This window comes from Eumetopias jubatus, unplaced genomic scaffold, assembly GCF_037043125.1.
Source record: "Eumetopias jubatus isolate StellerSeaLion01/CBP00866 unplaced genomic scaffold, mEumJub1_p1.0 scaffold_10, whole genome shotgun sequence".
In the NCBI taxonomy this organism is placed as follows: domain Eukaryota; kingdom Metazoa; phylum Chordata; class Mammalia; order Carnivora; family Otariidae; genus Eumetopias; species Eumetopias jubatus.
This window is the reverse complement of record NW_028274816.1, coordinates 103,670,151-103,692,244: the sequence shown is the minus strand read 5'-3', so window position 1 is coordinate 103,692,244 and position 22,094 is coordinate 103,670,151. Positions and strand designations below refer to the sequence as shown.

Here is a 22,094-nt window from a genome sequence, read left to right as displayed (position 1 = left end):
ATAACAGGAATTTCTTCACAAGCCAAGAAAAACTTGACCTACTTTCTTGACGGCTCCCTGGGCTAAGGCTCCCTGCTCATTGCCCCCCCACCAAACCCCAGTCTCCTGTCCAGCCCCCGGTGCCCAGTCCTAGTCTAAGGGGGTAGCAGAGGCACCAGGGGCCACCTTTCTGCGCTCCTGCCACGTTCCTCATGTGGGGGGCTCGCCTGGGCGCAGAGGCCCTGTCCTGTCGCCCTGCCCTGCCCAATGACCTGACTTATCTCTGTTTCCCCTCCCACCCTGGCTCCTTATCAGTTCCCGGGGGTGGGGCGGGGGGCCCAGGGGTGAGGTCTCTGGTATAGCAGCCACGTGACGGAGGCTGCGTGTGGGGAACTGCACCCTTTGTCCCCCTCTCCCAAGCTCACACCAGCCGGTGTGTGCAGACAGTACGCCTCTGGTCTGTAGCCTGTGGTCAGAGGGGCAGTATAGATGGGAGGGTAGGCCCAGGCTGGCCCTGCGCTGGACCCCAGCTAGTGGACGGATGCTAACATTTGAGGCAGGCTGTGAGGCGCCACTCCCTGAGCCACCTGCTTGCTAGCTGTGTGGATGGGAGTGAGTGAGCCAGCTGTCGGAGCATGCACCTTCATCTGTAGAGTTCTGGTGCCCACTTCAGAGGGGCACATATTATCCATTCAGATGGCCTGGTAGTTTCCTTTTCCATCTCCCTTGCTGTCCTTGTGGGTGGCAGCCCAGCTAAACCAACTGGGAAGTCTGGTCCTCAAGACTGGGAAGTGTGATTTGGGACCTTGTACAGGAAGTTCTGAAGTCCTGGGCGGGGGTGGGGGGGGTGGTCGTGGCTGGGATTGGGGAGTCATAATTCGGTCAGCAGCAGAGGGGAGGTCAGCTCCCCACTGTTTTCAGCACCTCTCTCCATGAAGGCACTTAGGTGGGCATTCCCGATCCCTGCGTGCTGCCTCCACGCCCCACCCTTCCTTCTCAGGTACCCCCCACGCCTGGGCTGAAAACTGCTCATCTTGGGTCCCCTCTTGCCCTATAATACCGATACGTCTTACAAAAACTCAGCTAGAGGGGTGGTAACAATAGCCAACGATTAATGGACGCTTATCAAGGGCCAGACCCTTAACTGAATGTCAGGCTTGAGACGTGGTATATGATTGCCTTCATTCTTTTCCTCCATACCTTTCCAAGTTAGGACGTGTATCTCCAGTGTTGCCTGCTGCACCTATTGATCTGACAGGTTGTCCTGGTCCCCTCTCTGTGCTTCCTCCCCATGCCCACCACCATCTTGTGATGAGCCCCTAAGAGCCCAAAATGTTGCCACCAAAGGAATCCTTCTACCCACTTCCACCATGGCGCTGCCTTATCCCTGCCTCTCTCCTCTCTTTGCAGGGACTTCTGGACGGGACAAGACTCTAAAGCTACTCCCCCAGTCCAAGACACCCCCCACCTCGGACCCAGCTTGCCCTCAGCCCTACCACCTGCCACTCCCTGGCCCCTCTCACCGCCCGCCCCCCTCTTGGGGCACAGGGCATGGTGTGACAGGCCAAGTGCTGAGGCAGGCACCATGGGTGCTGTGCCCTAGGGCCTGGGTGGCAGGGGGTGGGTGGCCTGTGGGTGTGCCGGGGGGGCCGTTGTGCCCACCCCAGTCTCTTGGCGTGCTGGAGGGCATCCTGGATGGAATTGAAGTGAATGGAACAGAAGCCAAGCAAGGTGGAGTGTGGGTCAGACCCAGAGGAGAACAGGTAATGGGTCTAGCAGCCAGGACGTTCCAGTTCCTGGGCAACAGGCATGTTTATCACCGGCCTGGGCAAACGAGAGCTGAGCTTGGGCCTTTTAAGCACCTCTGGAGGGATGGGCATGAGACCAGCAAGCCTGCTGTCTACCTTTGCCCAGGAGATGAGGTCATGGCCACATGTGGCAGGGAATTAGGCACCTGGTTTGAGAGGTGTCCATTTCTGAGCGGGAAGGTAATGCAGAGCAATGACAGGTGGCAGGCACGTGGCTCCTCGACAGTGCTGGGGAATCTCACATGCCCTCCCATTGTCCCTCCGCTGCCCTCACCTGAGCATGTGCAATGCAAACAGCCTTGCCGCTTTCCCGCTCTCCCTACCAGACTCGTGTGTGGTCCAGAAACCATGGTGCGTGGGACATGACATTTCAGGGCACATGCGCCAGTGACTGTTGGTCCCAGCCCATGCTTATATTTGGAACCTATTGGGAGCCCCACAAGCTCTTCCTTGTTCATGGGCAAGAGCGGGCACTGCCGTGGGGCTCCTCCCAGGAAGTGGAAGTGAATGCCAACTCTGAAGGGTTTACTCACACGTGAAGGAGGAATCAGCCCTGCACACACAACTAGGGATGCGTTACCTGTGATCTGCATGGCTCTTGAGGAGCCCAGAGGGTCTCCGCTTCTCCCATCGGCCCCAAGTGGCACAGAGCTCTGTCCCAGTTGGCATGAAGCCCCAAGAGCTGGGTACAGCCTGTGCCTATGGCCAGGGAGAGGGTGGGGGTGGGGGTGCTCTGGGGAGGAGTGTGGCCGTTGCCTTGGAGACCAGATCTTGAGCCAAGAGGCCAGAGGCTTGGCCAGGCAAAGCCTTGGGGCCCAAGTCTAGGTCCCCGGAGGGATGGAGGAGGTGGATGAAGCTGGCAATTCGGTGGGACACCCCAGGTATCCCTCCCCAAAGCCTCACCCCAGGGGAGCTCTGAAAAAGATCTGGCCTGTCACTGCAGGGCTCTCACTTGCAGCCTCTGTACCTCCCTGCTCAGACTTCTGTGAGTCTGGGCGAGTCTGCTCCTCTAATTCACAGAAAAACAGGAATGCAGGTTCCTGGTCCCCCAGCGCTGCATCCCCTCCCCCCATCCTTCTCCCCTCCCCCCATGTCCCTGCGCCACCTTGTGGCTGTCCCTGGGACTGCACTCAGAGGCTGTGAGGCGTCATCGTTGAAAACCGCCAGCTCAACTGGAGGGTTAGACTGGGCCTGGAGTTCTCCCATACCCACTCCTGCTGGGTGCAGGAGGGAACTCTGAGTCTCCAGTGGTTGTAGAAATCAGACAGGGGTAATCCCCAGGGGGCCCGGAACATAGACTCGTCTGTGTGACCCTGGCCAAGGTCACTGTGTCAGTGTGTTGGGCCCTGCATCAGGCTCCAGGGGGGCGGAGCCCTGCAACATGCCACTCGCAGGGTGGGTGTGGGAGGTTATACAATCCGTGCATGCATGTAGAGGCTTATGTAACCTGTGTGTGCTGAGGTTATGTAACATGTATGGGCAGAGACTGGTGACATATATGTGTAGTGGCTGAGGGTTGCTAATACCTTGCATGGAGGAGCTCAGCGTGCTTGTCCTGGCTCTGACTCCCCGGCGAGGCGTCGCCAGGCACAAGTGGACCTTCGGTTTGTTGCTCTGCTAAATGGAGGCCATGAACAGGGTGACGCTGGAAGTCTCTTCTTACTGTCATATTCCAGGTTCTAGGTTCTAGTCGCTCAGCACTGTGTGTTTTCAATCACTGTGGTTATTCACCATGTGAGCATGACCTGGAAATCAGGCAACACATTCACTGGGGGGAGGGGGTGGTATTATTAGGTATCTGTCCAGAGGGTTGTGTAACGCATGGGCATATCTAGAGGTCAGATAATGCATTTGAGAATGCCCTGAAAATTTCATGGGTATATAGATCCTGGTGCTTATTTACTATGCTTAGGTTTACACTGAAGGCTGCATAGTTGTTCAGATGCGCTGGTCTTATGTTATGTATATGTGTGTGTTCTAAAGGTTATATAGCTCTAAGCATGTCCTAAAAATTCTTTCTGCATAAGTGTCATGTTATTAAAGGCTTAACCATGTGGATATCTTATAGATTATTGGTGTTTAAGGTTCTATAATGTGCACGTGCGTGCATGTGTGTGTGTGTGTGTGTGTGTATGTGTGTGTTTGGGCTCTAGAACATGGCTGTGTCCCAGCCAAGCCCTGTATCTCTCTCCCCAAAGCTTGTAGATAGCTGGACCCATCTCAGTGTTGTCAGCTGACCTAGGCGTGGAGGTAGAATGAGGACACAAGATGGAGGGAGTCGGGCCCGGGGGATTATATAAACCTATTGGATGAGAAGGGGGCTGCCCAAAGACTGGTCTGTGATTCTGCCCACTTTGCCCCCATGCAGTGCCAGGTCACCAGATGGAAAGCGAAAAAGAAAGAACGGCCAATGTTCCCTGAAAACCAGCATGTCAGGTGAGCCTGGCTGTGTGTGCCCTGCTTCCCCACCCTCAACCCCGCCAAACCAGCCCAGGGCTCTTTCGGGGCCTGGGCATGGACCAGCAGCTCCTGTGTCCCTTGGGGAGAGCCTCCTAGAGGGCTTGGGACGGACTTGTCTGGAGGTGAGAGGGGTGATAAGGGCATGCCCCAGCCTTTGAGGATGGATTAGGTCAAGAAGGGCCTCTTCCCTTCTCCAATAACCCCCTTGCCTGAGCCCAACCCCCCTGTGCCCCTGGATCAGGGTCTGGGCTAAAGGGCCAGGGGACTGTATTCCCCTGAGACAAGCTGCTGACAGGTGCTTCTCCTCCTGCATCCCCCGCCCCTCAGATGCAGCAAGAGAAAATCCCCAAATGGGCAGTCGGAAGAACTGGGATTCTCCATATTCTTAGGGAAGGGGATGGACAAGGTGACCTCTGATGTGTCTCCAGGATTCTGCTTGGACACAAAACCCTGTCAAGGAGGCTGGGCTAGGGGATGGGCCAGGAAGGAAAAGTTGGGGGATGAAAAAGTGTAGGAGCCTCTCTGCTGGGGGCCCAAACCATGCCTGCCTGCCTGCCTCCCTTCCTCCCTCCCTCCCAGGGTATATCCCTAGTTACCTGGACAAAGACGAGCAGTGTGTCGTGTGTGGGGACAAGGCAACCGGTTATCACTACCGCTGCATCACTTGTGAGGGCTGCAAGGTATGGACCAGCCAGCTCCTGCCCCTCCCCCACCACCTGAGCCCCCATCTCACCCGCTTTAAGGCCCTCAGCACCTGGCAAGGACAGCCCTATAAACACGCCACCTAAAGCCCACCTGTTGCACCACCATTGCTCTCTCTCATCCATTTGTTCATTCACAGTCTCTGCTCTGCCACTCATACGTACGATGCCTAATTTCTCTGGGCCTCAGTTTCTTCATCTATAAAATGGGGATAATCCTGCTACCTACTTCAGAGAGCTGTTGGGAGAATTAAATGAGCTAATTCATACAGAGTATTTAAAACAGTGCCAGGCACGTCAGAAGCGCTCAGTAAACCCCAGCTTTTGTCCATCCATTTGGTGGATCAGGTATGAGGGATGTAGCACATGCCCTGCCCTCCAGCTACTCACAGCCTACCAGAGAGAGGCACACTAGAAACAAACACTGTGTTTCAAAATGTGGCCTGGGGGCCACCCTCAGTACGAGCTCAGTGCAGAGCCCCGGGCCCCATCCCACCCTACTCAATCAGAACTTTTCGTGGTGAAGCCTTTGTGGACTCTGCCTTGAAACAGGTACCCCAGTTGCTTCTCCTTGTACCTAGAAGGGAGAGAACCAGTGCTTGGGGGGGGGGGCATGGTAGGGCCCAGAGCGGGAGGATGCCGGGGTGCCCCTGGGCAGAAGGGACAAGGTCATAGGCTTGGGGGACCTTAGTTAGATCTCATTTGCTCATTTTAACCTGCAAGGGTTTTCCAGGGTCATCACCTCGTGAAAATGTAAGACTTGCCAAGAAACAAAAGTATTTAAAACTGTGTTAAGGCTTCAAGTTGCTCTCTCTCTTAGTATCAACCAAGCCAAGAGCCCCAGGGACTTAGGGTCCCATAGCAGGGTTCCTGGAGGCATTTGCAAGCAGTGTCCCTCCAGGACAGCCGAGTCCCAGAGAAGCATCCCAGAAAGCCAGAAATGCCTTGGTCCCCACCCTTCCAGAGTCTGATGTTGTAGGTCTAGAGTGAGACCCAGGAATTGGTATTTTTCCTAAGTGCATTCGATGATTTCCATGCACCGCAGGATCTGTGAACTCAGGCCTTGTGTCCCATAGCTCAGGTCCAGTTCTGGCTCTCCTGCCCATTTAGCTAAGATGACTGTGGGCAGATTGCTTAATCTCTCCAAACTTCAGATTCCTAGTCTCAAAATGGGTTCTTGCCTCTTGGGGTTGGCACAGCATCAAATTCGATGATGCACCCCCCCCCAAAATAAATAAGGCTTATAAGTGCCTCATAGTGAGCGTTCAGCACATATTAGCTCTTGGTATTGTTACTGCCATCTTGATTCTTGAGGTTTTACCTTTAAAGCAAAGACAAAACCCGATACATAGAAGTAAACAGTTTCTCTTAAAGCTACTAGAAGTGTCCATATACAATGCCTTTTCTTGATTTTTTTAACCCCCCCCCCCATTTCAAGAATTCCACCTGCATGAGCAGCAAGCAGCATGTATAAGGGTGGTTTGGGGGGCAGGGGTCAGTTTTATTTTCCGAGTTGTTTAGCAAGATGGAAAATGAGGTATCCGTTGGACTTCCAAAGCTGCTATTCCTTCAGGCGTCATAGCACCTGACATCATCCCAGGCTCATGTCTCTGTACTGTGGTCCCCATTCTCACCCCTGCCACCGCCACCACCCACATGCCCCTGCCCCTTCACAGCCTAGGAGCTGAGGACATGTATTTCTAAGGTCCTTTGGCCCAGCCAAGTGACCCTGGGCTTGCTGGTGTCAGGAGGATGCCAGGTCCCCTCACTAACCCCCCACGCCCCAGTGAACTGCATGGTCGCTTAGGGAAGGGGAGGTCATGATCCACTCCATGCTCCAATCTCCCTCCACCCCAGGGCTTCTTTCGCCGCACAATCCAGAAGAACCTCCATCCCACCTACTCCTGCAAATATGACAGCTGTTGTGTCATCGACAAGATCACCCGCAACCAGTGCCAGCTATGTCGCTTCAAGAAGTGCATCGCCGTGGGCATGGCCATGGACTGTAAGGGGATTGGGGGGTGGCGCCAAGCGGCCGTGGCTGGGCGGGGAGGAAGGGGGTTCAGGTATGACTGCTTCCTGCCAGGGGATCCTCAGGGCCCACAGCGCAGAGTGACAATCCAGGTCAGGCTGATGGTGTAGTGAGTGTTCAGGATCTTGGTCCCTGCTGCCCTTATCCCTGGGGAAAAGGAAGCAGGATCCCTCCATGATCCCTACTTCCTCCCGGTGCCTACCTGCCTTTCAGCAGGCCGGGGCCTTAGAGTTTCCAGGTAGAAAGAAGTCCTGAGGACCCCGGCCTAGCACAGTGTTCTTGACTACAAGAGAAGGCATACCACTTCTGGGGGAGAGAGGGCTTCTTGCATCGGCTAGGGACCAGGTAGCAGGGTCTTCTAGTAACCACTGCCATCGTCACCCTTTAGACCAGGACGTGATAATTGTCTGGATCAGCTCAAATTGGAGTTGATGTGGTCCCAGCTGATTATCATGATCCAGGTTGTGCCACCCAACTTCCAGGTGATTTGGGAAGTCACTTAACCTTTCCGGCCCTCAGTTTCCCAACCTGCACATTGGGAAGAGTAGTTTCTGAGCAGGTTGTGGAGAGTGGCAGGCAAAGGGCGTCATGTCTCTCTGCTGTTGACAGTGGTTCTAGATGACTCGAAGCGGGTGGCCAAGCGAAAGCTGATTGAGCAGAACCGGGAGCGGCGACGGAAGGAGGAAATGATCCGATCACTGCAGCAGCGACCAGAGCCTACTCCCGAAGAGTGGGACCTGATCCATGTTGCCACAGAGGCCCATCGCAGCACGAATGCCCAGGGCAGCCACTGGAAGCAGAGGCGGAAATTCCTGGTAAGGAGGGAGGGGGCTCGCGGAGGGCGACAGCCAAGTGCCCAGGAGGGAGAATGAGCTCAGAGCCTTGCCTCCTTCAGGAAGCCTTCTTAGTTTAATCTGATCCGAACCTAATGCTCTCTGCAACTTGGCGATCCTGAGTCATGCACGTGTGTGTGGGTTGCTGCTGTCAGAGCCCTGCCTGTTCCATCCGATTGGGGGCCCCAGGAGGACAGGGCCTGGCCTTCCTCATTGAATTTCCAGAGAGCAGGGGCAACCTCTCCCTTTTTTCCTGCCCACAGTGACTGGGAGGAGAAGGTGAGGACACAGTTATGTAACAGCATTTGGGGGTACCTGATGGGTGCCAGGCATTGTGTTAGGCCCTGGCAAAACTGAGTGCTAAGTGAACGGCCGGCTAGGGAAGAGATGGACAGTTGGTTGTATGTGGCGGGTGAAGGCAAGAGAACTGGCGTCTGGTTCCTGGGGGGAGTGTGCCAGTGGGTGGAACAGTATACTGCCAAGAGCACGGGCTCCAAGACCAAGCACATGTGGGTATTAATGGTCAGGAGTTAGACTGCCTGGGTTCTGATCCTGGTTCTACCACTTACGAGTCGTGTGACCTAGGGCTTATTACTTAGCTGCCCTATGCCTCAGTTTCCTCATCTGTCAAATGGTGGTAAGTAGAACATCCTCCTCATAAGGTTAAATGAGATATATAAAACCTGTTGCCTCGTGCCTAGCTGCATATTAAATATTCAATAAACCTAGCTTCTATTATTATGATATTACTTCTACTACTGTTATGATCATTGTTATTATTAGCCGACTTGTCACTCTGGCTCTGATCTATTCTCTGCCCCAAGGTGAATGAGAAGCCTTAGGCCCAGGGCACAGCAGTCCCCTGGAACTGGCGGCCCCTTCTCCCCATCCTGCCTTGGAGCTCCCCCTGGTGGGCAGGGAGCCTCAGTGAGAGGTGGAAAGGGGTCTGCAGCCCCAGCTGACCCCTGTCTCTTCCCTTAGCCGGATGACATCGGCCAGTCACCCATCGTCTCTATGCCGGATGGAGACAAGGTCGACCTAGAGGCCTTCAGCGAGTTTACCAAGATCATCACCCCGGCCATCACCCGTGTGGTGGACTTTGCCAAAAAACTGCCCATGTTCTCCGAGGTGAGTGGCAGATGGGAAGAGGCATGGCGTCACACTGGAGGGGAACTGGTCCTGCTCCCTGGGTCACCCAGTGTCAGCACATGCTCATCTGAGGTTCTCTGGACAGGCAGCAATCCCTGTAGATCAACACATAGCGAACACACACGCACACACAGCTAGCCAGTGCCTAAGGAACCAAGAGGCTCCAAGTGTCCAGCCTCCCCAACCCCCACCTGCCCCTTTCCCCCGACATCTACATAGCCATCCTGGCTCCAGCAACTTGAACGTTCTCATTTTCAAGAACACTAACTCTGGGCACAGGCTGTCTTACTAGCTGTGTGTCCTTGGCCATGTTACCCAACTGCGTACCTCACTTTCGCCCTCTGCAGTCGGGCTGGAGATAATGATGGGAGCTAACTCATAGGCATAATTGTGAGGTTTAATGACGAAGGGCATGCCCGCGGCCCAGAGCAAGGTTAGCTGTTCAGAGTACACCTTACTGGCTGAGGCCGGTGGGGACCTCACAGCTCCCAAAGCACAACCCCAGGAGACACTCGCGGGGAGGGAGGGACGTGCTGAATGTCCCTGTGGCCCTGCCACTCCGCAGCTGCCTTGCGAAGACCAGATCATCCTCCTGAAGGGGTGCTGCATGGAGATCATGTCCCTGCGGGCGGCTGTCCGCTATGACCCCGAGAGCGACACCCTGACGCTGAGCGGGGAGATGGCCGTCAAGCGGGAGCAGCTCAAGAATGGCGGCCTAGGCGTAGTCTCGGACGCCATCTTTGAACTGGGCAAGTCACTCTCTGCCTTTAACCTGGATGATACGGAAGTGGCTCTGCTGCAGGCTGTGCTGCTAATGTCAACAGGTACCTGCCTCCTGGCTGGGAGGGCTCAGTAGCTTCCAGGGCCCTGGAGCTCGGCTGGGCCCTGGGCCCGTCACTCTCCTCTTCCCTGAATGCTAAGGTCTGTCTCTGTCCCCCAAGCTTACTCTGTCACTGGGCCCATTCTCTGTCCCCTCCTTGACACCCATCCCCTCCTTGGTTCTGACGTCCGGGCCCATCTGTTGCCTCCCCATGCCGCCTCTGCTCCTTGTCCCATCTTCACCCCATTCTTTCTCTCGGCTCCCCCATCCGCTGTCCGTTGCCCACACTTGCCTTTGTTCCCCCACCCCCCAGGTACCTTCTGTCCCCCATCCCTCCTCTGTCCTCAGTCCCTTCTCCCTGCCCCTCATCCCCTCTGCTCCACTTCCCACCAACCCTCCTCTTTGCCCCTAGTCCTGCCCTGTCTCCAGGTTTCCCCTCTCTTCCCCCCTCTCCGTCCCTCTGTCTTCTTTCTTCGTTATCGCTCCAAACCCCCAGCGCCTCAGCCTCCTCCTGAGCCCTAGCTCTTGCTCGTGGACGAGCACTGCCCTGTGTTTCTCTCCCCCTCCCCACCTTAGTCTCTCTGCCTCCGTCTCCCTCCACTCGCTCACCCTCATGCCGCTTCTCCCCTGCAGACCGCTCGGGCCTGCTGTGTGTGGACAAGATCGAGAAGAGTCAGGAGGCGTACCTGCTGGCGTTCGAGCACTACGTCAACCACCGCAAACACAACATTCCGCACTTCTGGCCCAAGCTGCTGATGAAGGTGACTGACCTCCGCATGATCGGGGCCTGCCACGCCAGCCGCTTCCTCCACATGAAAGTCGAGTGCCCCACCGAACTGTTCCCCCCACTCTTCCTCGAGGTCTTTGAGGATCAGGAAGTCTAAAGCCTCAGGCGGCCAGAGGGTGTGCGGAGCTGGTGGGGAGGAGCCTGGAGAGAAGGGGCAGAGCTGGGGGCTGAGGGAGGCCCCCCACCCCTCTTCTCTCCTTCCTCTCGTCCTCGGATAGATTCAGCTCCCCCACACACCCCTGCACTGCCCGTCCCTCCTCAGAACCTCCAGCCCTGGGACAGGGCAAACACATGAACTTGCTATGAAAAGGACAGTGTGGGAGGCTGGGGGACCGTGTCCTGCAGTTCGCAGGACCCCATCCTCTACGAAGGTAGGGGAAGGGAGGGAGACCTAAGAGGGGACAAGCCATCTTGACCGTAGGGGATGGAGGAATGTGGGGTGGGGGGAAGATGCCCTCAACTCAGCCCCTACACACACACACACACACACACACACACACACGAGAGAGCCCCCCTGCCCAGTTCCTTGACCGAAGTTCCCCCTCCAGGCTAAGAGCCTCTCTGCTCCCCCAGATGCCTGGGTGCAAAGAAAGGCTTGGCTTGGCTCCTCCCCCCCTGGAGGTTAAAAATTAGTCATTCTAACTGCACTTTGGAAACCAGGCAAGGGGAGAAGATAAATGAAGAAAAACTAGACAGAGAGAAAAAGAAAAAAAAAGAGTGAGCGACTGAGAGAGAGAGAGAGATGATATTAAGTTATTAACCGAGGCTGGCCCCCTACCACCCCTAAGCACTTTGAGAGCTGCCCCTCCTCCCCCCAAATCAGAGAGAACTGCCCCCCATACCAGGTCCCCGAGGGTAGGGCTGCCGATCAGAGCTGTGAGTTAACACAACAGGGTCCTGGCCATCCCTCCTTGCCTTGCCCCTTCCTCTGTGCCCCTTCGGCACCCCCCCCCCCGCCCAGTGCTCCCTCTGCTCTCTGCCACTCGTGCCCGCTGAGTTCCATCTACCTCTCACGCTGGATGCCAGCTGGCCCCTCACCAGCCTGCCCCGCTGCCCACACAGCTCCCCTCTCAAGTGCCCAGCCCCAGGGGCCTCTCCCTGCCCCCCCACTCCTTCCACACCTTGGCACCCACACAGGAAAAACTGTGGCTCCAACTTCTGCCCTCCTCACATCTGCAGTATTAGCTACAATCCAGATGCTGCTGCGCTGGGGGAGGGGGCGGGGGGGCGGTATGCGTGAGCTTCTCCCAGAGCCTCCACCCCCTTAGGACCCTGTCCCCCTCTGTCTTCTGGGCTCTCTCTAACCTCTGCCCTCTTCCCCACTCCCACTCAATGCACTAACCCAGATTCGGGGCAGGCAGGCACCAGAATGGGGGTGCCTAGACAAATGGCACTTAGTTGGGGCCCCAGGGGCGGGGGCGGTTGGTGCTCCTTTTTTCTTTGAAGCTCTTTAGGCCAGCCGCCCCTCTGCCCCTAGGACCCCTTTCCCCTCTTCTTTTCTCTAATTCAGGGACTTTGGCTTGAGCCACCTCCCACCCTCCTGGTGAGGAGTGCTCTGTTGGTCTGCACTTGGGTGAGCTGCCCTCCTCCCCTTCCTACTGGCTACTGCCCGCTGCCCACTCCACAGGGGAGAGAGGGAGGGAGGAGGTAGCCCTCCCATGGGTGGGGGGAGGAGGGTGGGGAGGGACAGAGCAGACCAGAGGGCCCTGGGCTCAGGGCTGCTTGTCGGCAGGGATGGATGGGTGGACCTAGATGCCCCCGGAAGCCATGGGGAATGGGGCAGGGGCAGGGGGAGGGGTGCCAGGGCTTCCTGCGCTTTGCACTATAGGGGCAAAAATGTCTTAAGCTGTGGGGAACCTGCCATCCCACCCTGACCCTCAGCCTGCCACAGCCCCCTACACACACACACACACGCACGCACGCACGCACGCACGGGAAGGCAATGCTATGCTGCCCAATAGGGCATGTCCTTCCCCCACTGTCCAGGTGTTCTGACGGGGGTGGAGGGCCTGGAAGAACATCTGCGGTCTCCTGTGCATGTGCCTGCCCTGCCCCCCTTGGGCTCGTGGGCTGCCCTTGCTGTCTTTGTCTGTCTCTATCCTCTCTCTCTCCTGGGGTACTGATTCCTGTATTACTCCAGTCCCATGGGTAAGCCCTCTCGTACCCTCCTTTGGGGGTGCACCACCCCTGGGGGCCCAGTGGAATTCCTGACCTGTCTGCTGTCTCCCCCACCCTTCCATCCCCACCTCAGCTCCCCCCCGCCCCCCCGCCCCATCCCCATTCTCAGCCATGGACATGGTGGAGAAAAGGCCTTGAAGGGGCTTGGCCTCTTACAGGCACTTGGGAATCCCTCCCCCCTCCCCTCCCCCAATCATATGAGCTGTGATCCCCTACTCCTCCCCCCATCTCTGACCCCTCCCCCCCCACTTTAGGTGATGGGGGGTGTGTGTGTGCGTTTCTCTGCGTGAATGTGTGAGCAAGTACACGTGGTGGGGCAGGGGCCGGGGGACTCAGGAGCACCACGCACCTGCTCTAGAGAGGCAGCTGTCCCAGTCCCTGCTTTGGAAGTGGGGGACAGGGCCCTCTCCTGGGGGCCATTGGTGCTAATGTGGGGGATGGCCTTGACGTGGGTGCTTAGCATGCCTCTCCCAGTATTGGCCCGGGGCACTAGGGCAGGCGGGGCGGGGCAGCAGGTGCAGTATTGGTGGGAGGAGGGACTGCTGGGAAGGGGCCAGGCCAGGACAAGGGGGTGCCAGAGCCATGACCACTCCCCCGTGCCCGCCACCCCGCCTCTCCATCTCAGTGTCCCCCCCATCACTCAGAACACACATACCTCATCCAGCCTCCTCCCTGCTCAGCCTTGGGGAGGGTGGGGGTGGAGGAGCCCCTACCCCTTCCCCTGGTGGCGGGTCTACAGGGCTGGGAGAGGGCAGGGCGTGTGACACAGACACCGTCCATAAGGGGGACAGTAATTCCTGCCCCAGGAACTCCTGGGTGGGGGGAGGGGGCACTTCCCTGGAGGCGCTACTGAATGTATGAGAAGCTGGTGCTGGGGTGGGGGGAGGGGGGTCGTGGCCAGAAACAGGGAAGGAGGTAGGTCCCCTTTCCCCAGGGAGGGGGGAGGGGGGCCGGTAGGGGTGACTTGGGGGGCTCCTACTCCTGCCCCACGTTGACAATCAGTATGTCTGTTACGTGCGATTTTTCACCCCGTTGTGTTTTGGGTCAGGATTTTAAAGAAAGATATTTTTATGGTAATTGTTGCTCGTCTATTTTACTATATATTTATGTAATAAATATATGATGAAAATAACCCCCTTGGGCACCCCCCTTAGACTTGTGTGCTGTTTCCCTGTATCCTCCCATCTGCTGGCAGAGTACCCACCCCACCAACTGACCAGATGGAGAGGTGTGCCCCAGGCTTGGCAATATTTCCACCCAGCCCCCCAAACGAGCACACACCACAGAAGCCAGCTCAGCTGTGAACTATTGGATTTGAGACAGGAATAGAACAAATCGGGGGGCTAGAGAATAAGGTGGGGGGGAGGGAAGAGTGATTTAAATAGGGGAGGCCGGGAGGGAGGGTCAGTGATGGGGGGGAGGGAGGCAGTTATTTACAAGAAGGCTCGGGGGGACCAGAGGCTCATCTTGGAATATTTTATAACAATATAAATAAGATTCTGGTTTGCTTTTCCTTTTCGTCTCGTAAAGGAGAGAGAAGTGCAGAGTTCGATTCTGTACAAGGGGGCAGCGGCAGAAGGCCGGCCGGGCGGGTCACTGGGCGTCCACCCGGAAGGACAGCAGCTTCTCGGAATGCATGTTGTTCAGGGTCCGCAGGTCCGGCAGCTTGAGCAGCAGCTTGGTGAAGCGGGAAGTCTCCGAGGGCCGGTTCTTCAGCACCAGAGCCCGAAGAGCCCGCAGCAGCGTCTCCTGGAGCTGCTCCACCGAAGCGGAATTCTCCATGCCCGAGCGGTCTGTGGGGAAGACGACAGCAGTGAGGCAGGCTCCCTGAGCTCCTCTGAGGAGGAACCGGAGGAGGTCTCCGAGGAGGTCCCCGAGGAGGTCCCCGAGGAGGAGGAGGAGGACGCGGCCGCTGCCGGCACCGCTGCTGGTGCACCCTCTCCCTGACGCCCCTCAGAGGGCCCACGGAGGGGGGGGAGAAGGAGGAGGAAGGGAATGCAACTCCTCCCCCCAGGCCTCTGCCCCGAGAGCAGGAGGTGGCTGAAAGCTGGGAGCGCAGGCTCAGCGGGGCTGGTCACCTCCCAGCCCACGAGGCCACTCTCCTTCCCTGAACGGGCCAAACGCATCCAGGCTCCCTTGCTTTTTGCTCTGTAGTTCCCTCTGCCCGGGATGCCCTTCCCCCTCTCTGCCTGGCAATATCTTACTTGTCCTGTGAGGCCCCACTCAAGTGTCACCTCTTTCCCCAGCTCCCCCAGGCAGAAATAGTTGTCTGTGCTTCCAAAGCCCTTGGTTCATGCTTCTACTGTGACACTGATCTCACTGTTTTATAATTAGTCGGGCATGAGTCTGTCTCCCCAGCTAGACTGTGTCTGAATCATGTCTGTATCCCCAGTGCCCGGTGCAGGGCCTGGCATAGAGTAGGTACTCCATAAAAGGTGTGTTGAATTGAACTGCGTCCGCCTCCTCCCCCGGGGTCAGGCTCAAGCGAGAGCTTGACCTACCTGCAGAGACAAGCACCACCGCGGTGAAGAGGCCCAGCTCCTCCTCGGTAAGCGCCAGGGAGTTGAGCTTCTCGCTGAAGTCAAACATGGCATTGAGCAGGTCCCCCATGCCCATGGCTCCGAGTTCCTGCAGGCTGTAGGTGGTGCGGCTCAGGAACATCACTGTCTGGTCCTTCACGTTGAACAGCGATGCAAAGCGCACCATCAACACCTAAGCGGGGGGTGGGGGGGACAAGGACTGTCATCCTCGGGTGGGGTGGGGGGCGCACTTGCCCAATTGCCCCTGAAGTTTTCCAGAGGGTTTAACTGGTGCTGCCTTAGGTTTCTCAGGAAAGAGTGGGGGTAGTTTCTGAATGGGCAGTGGGGCGGGGAGTCTTAGCTTTGTCACTCCCCGTGACCTTGGGCAAGGTCACAAAAGTTCACCCAAGTGAATTTGCTCATGCCTGGAAGGGGGCAGCAATGTGCCCGAAGATGTTATTTTAAGGTAACGGGATGTGATTAGACCCCAGCTGAGATGACAGGAGACCCAGCCATCCCAAGACAGGATAGTGAGGGATTCTGCCCCCTCCTTCAGCAGTCAGAGTCTGCCAGGACAGAGATACCAGGGTTCCAAAGCCTTTCAGAGCCCCTGCCTATCCCAGACACCAAGTCTTTCCACCGGATCCTTCCCAAGGTCAAGAGCAGGGAGCACAAAGGGTCACTCACCTCAAAGGTGCCAGCCTTAAGCAACGTGACCTGGTCGTGCTGAGAAAGATCACAGAAGCCAGGGATGTGCTTGGCAAACTCTACCACCTCCCGCACAGCGGGTGTGAAGCTCATGGAGAAATCCTCCCAGATCTCTTGCACGGTTCTTCCACTGCGTCCGTGTGGGTACATGTTCATGGGACATGCCTGGAGAAGGAAGGGGTTTGGGGAAGGGAATATCAACCAGGGCTGGCTCAGATGGGTTCCCCCAGCAGGGCTGGACCCCAGCTTCTGCCTGGGTTAGGGGCTGTGGCCCCGGAGGATGGCTCTTTTAGGTAAAGTAGCAATCAGGTGCCAAGGTGGAGATCAGGGATTCGCAGGCAGAGCCCTTACTGCAGGGCTGAGCATCCTCCCCTAGCAAGAGGATATTCCTGCATTAGCATCCAGGCACACTCAGCTGCCTTCTGCTAAATCCAGTCTCCCAGGCCCCCTGCCCACCTCACCCCCAGTGCCCTCACCAGCAGAACGTTCTTGGAGTTGCCCTGCCGTGGACTGTTGGCAGGTGCTTCGCCTTCTGGGGCTGGGTACCCGTGGGTGGGGCAGAGACGGTGCCCGTTGCTGTTAGGTTGCTGGCAGCTGTGGTGGGCAGGGCCAGGGGGCCAGGCGGGAGGGTAGGAGGAGGAAGCCTGGCGTAAACCATTCAGGGCCTCGTTATGACGCTGGGCAGCCATGACGTTGTCGTTGGGGACAGGAGGGCAGCCCTGACTCTCCCAGCAGTGTGGCGTGGTGGCCGGAGGGCTGCCAGATGCATGGTTGGCATTGAAGTTGCCAGGTGAGGTGCCCAGCTTGTCATGGGCATAGGTGAAGATTTCTCGGTGGGCCCGGGCCACCTGGGATATCACATCCTCCACCGTGGGCTCAGGACTTGGGGATCGAGGAGGCGTCAGCTGTTGTGGGAATTGGGAGAAGCCCACCAAAGGTGAGGGGGCTGGAGCGGGAGGTGGTGAGGGGCCCATGGGGCCTGGGGCTGGGTGCTGGGCGGGCGAGGTTTCCAACGGGCACTGGCTGCTCAACTGGTTGTTGGCCAGGTTCATGGCGCTCTGCATCTCGGCAAGCATCCGCTGCTTCTCTCGTTTGGGGATGCGCCCAAAGCGCACAGCTGTGACAGGATGAGAGCAGCGTCAGGAAGTTCTCATACACACTCACGTGCTTCTCTTCCTTCCTCCTGAAAGGGCAAGGCCCTCAAGGCTTGGGGTTCCACATCAAAACCAGAACCAGGGCCACGCCCACTGAGGGGGGTTTTCCAAGTAGGGAAGGAGCTAATAGGAAAGAAGTGTGTTTACCCGAGAGGATGAAAGATGGGCATCCCCGACGCAAAGGAGCCTCAGGGTATGACGTGTCTTTGTTGGGACATTTTAAAGGGAGGGATTAACTCACGAACTTTGGGTCGGGGGGCGTGCTGGGGATGCTTGTGGGGCAACGGTGCCACCTTACCATCTCGAGACATGCCCACGGAGAGACACTTCTTGAAGCGACACTGCTGGCAGCGATTGCGATTGATGCGGACAATGGAGCAATTTTCGTTTTTCAGACACCTTTTGTACTGGATGTTCTGCTGGATGCTCCGACGGAAAAAGCCCTGGAAGGACAGGGGGCAGCTAGTGAGCATCTCTGTCCAGGCCAGGCCTGCGTGTCCGGAGGGGTGAGGTCCTGTGCCTCCGCCCTTACCCCCACCCTGCCTCACCTTGCAGCCTTCACAGGCATGCACACCATAGTGGAAGCCCGAGGCTACATCCCCGCACACTTTACACAGGAGCACCATGCCATTCAGCTCTGTGGGAAGAGAGAGGCAGCGGGTGAGCAGGAGGGCTGTCTGAGCAGCCAGAGATGGGCTGGACAGTGCTTGGTGCAACTCTAGGAGAAATCCCTGAGGCCGAGGAAGGCCCCACGAATAAGTGTCACGGGAACGCCAAGTCCCAACCTAGGCCTGGCCGCTTTTCCCCAGATCAGCTGGAAATTTACGCACTGGTGATGTTGCTGGTGCTCTTGCTGGGGGACACTCGGCTGCTATCTTCCAGGGCCACTTGTAGACCCCCTGGGGGGCTCCCATTATAGAAGGAGGAGGAGGACGATGATGAGGAAGATGAAGAAGGGGAGCCATCATCACTTAAGCTGGGTGGAATGCTCCCAAAGGAGCGAGCTGGGTCCTGGGTGAGGGAGCCCGTGGGTGACGGTGGGAAGTAGGCAGGGCAGCCTTGAGTCAGGGACTGGAAGCTGCCATTTGAGCTGTCGCTGTAGAGAGACTCAGGGCTGGTGCGGCTTGGGGAGGAGCCGCTGGAGCCAATGTAGGTGATGACACCACCTGGCAGGAGAACACAAGGGAAGGGGGTGTCAGCCGCCACATATCTTTGGTCCCAGGGCACCACTCTGCTCATCCCCCCCAAACACTGCTCGATGCTCAGAAGTTAACCATGTGGAACCCTGAATCTTGGGAGTCCCAGGAAGAGCAGCAGTGAGCAACTCCCCAACTCATACCAGACATGACATGGCCAACCAACACCCCAAGACCCTTTGCAGGGCACATTCAGCTTCTGCCTTGGGTGTGAGGTGCCTCCCTAAAGGCAGGATCTCTGCAGGCATCTCACATATGTACCCCCCACACCCCTGCCCCGGATGCCTTCCCTGGGAATACGGACTGCAGCTAATGATTGAGTTGTCAGTGGCAGACCTGAGGATGGGATGAGCCTTTGAGACCCATTCAGAATGCCCAGTTTCTCCTACCCCCCCCCCCAAAAATATCCAACTGCCAATGTTAACACTAAGACCATTCCAGGGATGAGACTATGGAGGGCCAGCTAGCCAACATTGAGGAGAGTAGAGGTCTTAACAAGAGTAAGCCAATCACATTCCCCCAAAACTGGAAGACATGTTCTCCCAAGATACTGAAGGTACTGAACCTGCCCAGGCTGGTTCCCCTGGCCTCCAAGAGCAAGAGTCAGAGCAGATTCTCCCTCCAAGTCCAGGAAAGACTTAGCAGTGCACATTGCAGGAGGTGAACACGAAAAAAAAAATTGTCCAGCCTAAGGCTTTGGAAATTCCCTTCTAGATCTCTCAGCCTGGTGACAACGACCTTGGCTCTCTAGCCATTCAGGGACTTCGGCCCTCTGGTTACATTTCCAACCACATGGCTGTGTTCCCATGGTATTAGGAGGAGAAAAGGTGACCTGCCTGCCACACCTTTGCCAAGCACCTAGCTTGGCCTGCCACAGGCGGGGTGGGAGAAGGGAGGATCCTAGGACACGTGTGAGCCGACACAAGCCATGTCACCGTGTATCCAGAGGCACCTGTCTTGCTCACCCACTGACACACACTGAGCTGGGCAGGGCAACCTTAAAATAGCTCAAGGTTGGTCAGGGTGAACCCAGTTCCCAGTAAAATAGTTGCACAACAGATCAGCTCCTACAGTTTTAGGGTTCAGGTGGAAGGGGAAATGGGATATTATTTGGTGGTAAATGAACCTGACCTAATTCCCCCCTCCCTCAAAAGGGAGTAAGACCTTCATCCAAAGATAATCAGAACCTGGAAGTGAAGGGCATGCCCAAAAGAGTCTAGTTCTAGATTTAGATCTATCACAACCAACTTGATTTGTGACCTAGAGGAAATTAACTCCCCTCCCTGGGTGTCAGTTTTCCTTTCTGTAAAGAGGAAATAAAAGGTGAAAGCTTATGAATCTGGGATGTAGCTGTTCTGGGGAAGTCCTTCGTGACAAACTGCTGCTTGCTTGGTGGGGGTGGGGAGTAAGACAGTGTTTGCAGGACTAAGGAAACAGATGCTCCAGGAACAGAAAGAATTTGGAATGCGGCGAAACTGAGTCTAAAGGCAGTAAAGTAAAGTGAATAAAAAAGAAAAGAACGAGGAGAAGGGTGGCTAGATGTGAGGTACCATTGAGGAGTGTAAACATGAGGCCACGAGAGGTCACGGATGGCTCTATCTTACTCTGCTTCAGTGACGGGGAGAAGGGGGGGCCCCAGGCAGGCGGACAGGAAAAGGAGGCAGGCGGGGGCGGTGAGTCAGCCCGGCTTCACCCAGATCTTGGCGGGGCGGGGCGGGAGCCGGGGCCCTCAGCCGGCCTCACGTCCCCACTCCACGTGTGCCTCCTGCACGTGGCTCCCCAACGAGGAACCCCGGAACTCGAGGCCCCGCCCTCTCCGCTTCCCGTCAATCGGGAGCAGCAGCCCCGCCCCCGTCCCGCCCCTCCCGAGCCTCCGGGTCCTGGGCTGGGCCCCAAACGCCAGCCGGGCCGGGGCAACTGAGGGGAGGAGAGAAGGGAACACGCGTTGCCGGGGCGACCCGGGGGGGCGGAGCTCATTATGTAACGGGGCCGGAAGGGAACGACCAATGGGGTGGCGGCCACGGCTTCTGCTGAATGAAAACAAACGCAGCACGTGGGCCCGACTCCGCAGCCATGTGAGCCCTCCGGGCCTCCCGGTCGCTCTGGGTGTCCTCCCTGGGGCAGGGCACCACTCTGCTGGCTCCTCAAGTGCCGCTCCCTGCTGTCACTGAGGATTCCCCAGTGAGATCCGACCCATTCCCCCCAGTCCCTCCCGCCTGGAGCCCCTATCGCCCCACTGCTTCTCAGGTTCCCTTGAGCTTGCAGGAACAAGGGGGAGGAGGAAGAGAGGAAGGAGAGGGGTCCTCTTTTCGAGAAAGCCAGGCATGCCACAGCTGCAGCGAGGGGGGAGGGGGAGGTAGGGGCGTTTGGGGCTCTGCTCCAAAGCTCCCAGTCCCTCAAAACTGCATCTTACCACCCGTACCCGCTCTCCATTACCTCTTGCCCGGAATCCGAGTCTTTCAGGCTAAAAGGAGCTTTGGGACTCTGAGAGGTGGTGGTGGGGCGCTTCCGGGCGCATTCCCAGGACGAACAACTCGCTCTTGAAATCCCAGCCTATGGTCCCCATTATGCTAGCAAATTCCCGGGCCGAGGGAGTCCCCAGTCCCTTACAAAGTTCCTCTTGTTCTAAGGCATATATGGAAGTGAGGAGACAGTGACAAATAACGCTGATAGTAAAGGAACCCCGGTACCTGTGTTATTGTTGGAGTCGAGGGTCGTCATGTCTTCACCGGCTGAGAGCGGTCATTCAAACTGGACCTTGACACAGACTGGAGGTTGCAATTGCCGCTGTCGCCCCCTGGGCAGTGACTGAGGGCGGGGAATGGACCCCGCGGATCACAACCAGGATCCGAGGCACCCTGCAGCAAGGTCTCGGGGTGGCCGGACTGCAGCCCTGCAGAAGGGTAGGACGCAGAGGCAACGGAGGTCTGCTTTGCATGGGAAGAGCAGAGTGTGGGGGAGGGGGGAATCAGCCTGCTGTAGTTCTGGCTGGAAGGTAGCAAGGAGAGTCGGGTCTCTGCAGTGCACGGGGTGCCACTGCCTGACGGCTTCACAACGCTGCCGGGTAGCGAATCTGGAGCTCCCGGTGCAAAGGTCCCAGAGGGAGCGAGGATGCAGTCAGGAATTAAGTAGGTGATGGGCAGAAAGGGGGCACCCAGGCGCAAAGAAGCGAGACGTGTGCCCTGCTACGCTCCCTCGGCAGCAATATTTCACTCTGCCAATCTCAGCCGCCTTTTGCCCCAGCCTTTTTCCCTGGGACAGAGGGCTCTGCGCAGGCGCCAGCAACCCAGGGTTCCCGGGCCGCACGCGGCACTGGAGCAGGTACCATGTGATCCCAGGGAGCGCCTCGTGCCCCAGTGACACACTTTTCCAGCAGCAGGCACGTTGAGCTCCGTGCGCCTGCGTAACGCTAAGCCTGTCGGGATTTGTAGTCCACTGGCAAAGTGGGCGGACTGCGTTTATTTCCCCCTTTCTGCCTTGCAAAAGCCTTGCTGGGGCCGGGGAGGAGCTAAGAGCCGAACGGGGTGGGGTGCACTGAAAAGTCAGGGTGGCGTGTTTGGAAAGCCTGTATGGCAGAGGCATGTGAATTCCTGGGGAGGGACTGGCCAGCTTGGCTGCTCCCTGGGAGATCAAAGCTAACAGACTCTTTCTGCAAACCTTGCAAACGTGAGGGCTTCACGTGATTGCAGCACTGACCTCGCCTTGAGGTTCCTGGTGACACAGGGAGAGATGACAAGTAGGGGAGGGAGATATCCCCAGAGTCAGGAACT

General features: G+C 57.3%; 2 protein-coding genes across 3 annotated transcripts; one reads left to right on the top strand and one right to left on the bottom strand.

The window, feature by feature from the left end:
- Positions 1-1,593: 1,593 nt before the first annotated feature.
- Positions 1,594-11,247, top strand: THRA (thyroid hormone receptor alpha). 2 transcript variants are annotated; one of them, XM_028089867.2, is made up of 8 exons: positions 1,594-1,742; positions 4,156-4,223; positions 4,827-4,927; positions 6,806-6,953; positions 7,590-7,795; positions 8,795-8,941; positions 9,528-9,786; positions 10,416-11,247. In XM_028089867.2, exons 1-8 carry the CDS (start codon positions 1,690-1,692, stop codon positions 10,664-10,666), a joined length of 1,233 nt encoding a protein of 410 aa, XP_027945668.1. In that variant the 5' UTR covers positions 1,594-1,689; the 3' UTR covers positions 10,667-11,247. The 2 variants fall into 2 exon arrangements, with proteins under 2 accessions (XP_027945668.1, XP_027945667.1); XM_028089866.2 differs by lacking the exons at positions 1,594-1,742; positions 4,156-4,223 and having other exon boundaries at positions 4,236-4,927.
- A 2,924-nt stretch (positions 11,248-14,171) lies between these two features.
- On the bottom strand, positions 14,172-21,677 carry NR1D1 (nuclear receptor subfamily 1 group D member 1). Its single transcript, XM_028089865.2, has 8 exons — positions 21,015-21,677; positions 17,959-18,294; positions 17,677-17,765; positions 17,427-17,571; positions 16,451-17,091; positions 15,954-16,139; positions 15,249-15,459; positions 14,172-14,540 (listed from the first exon to the last, which is right to left on the bottom strand). Exons 1-8 carry the CDS (start codon positions 21,043-21,045, stop codon positions 14,341-14,343), a joined length of 1,839 nt encoding a protein of 612 aa, XP_027945666.1. The 5' UTR covers positions 21,046-21,677; the 3' UTR covers positions 14,172-14,340.
- Between the last annotated feature and the right edge of the window lie 417 nt (positions 21,678-22,094).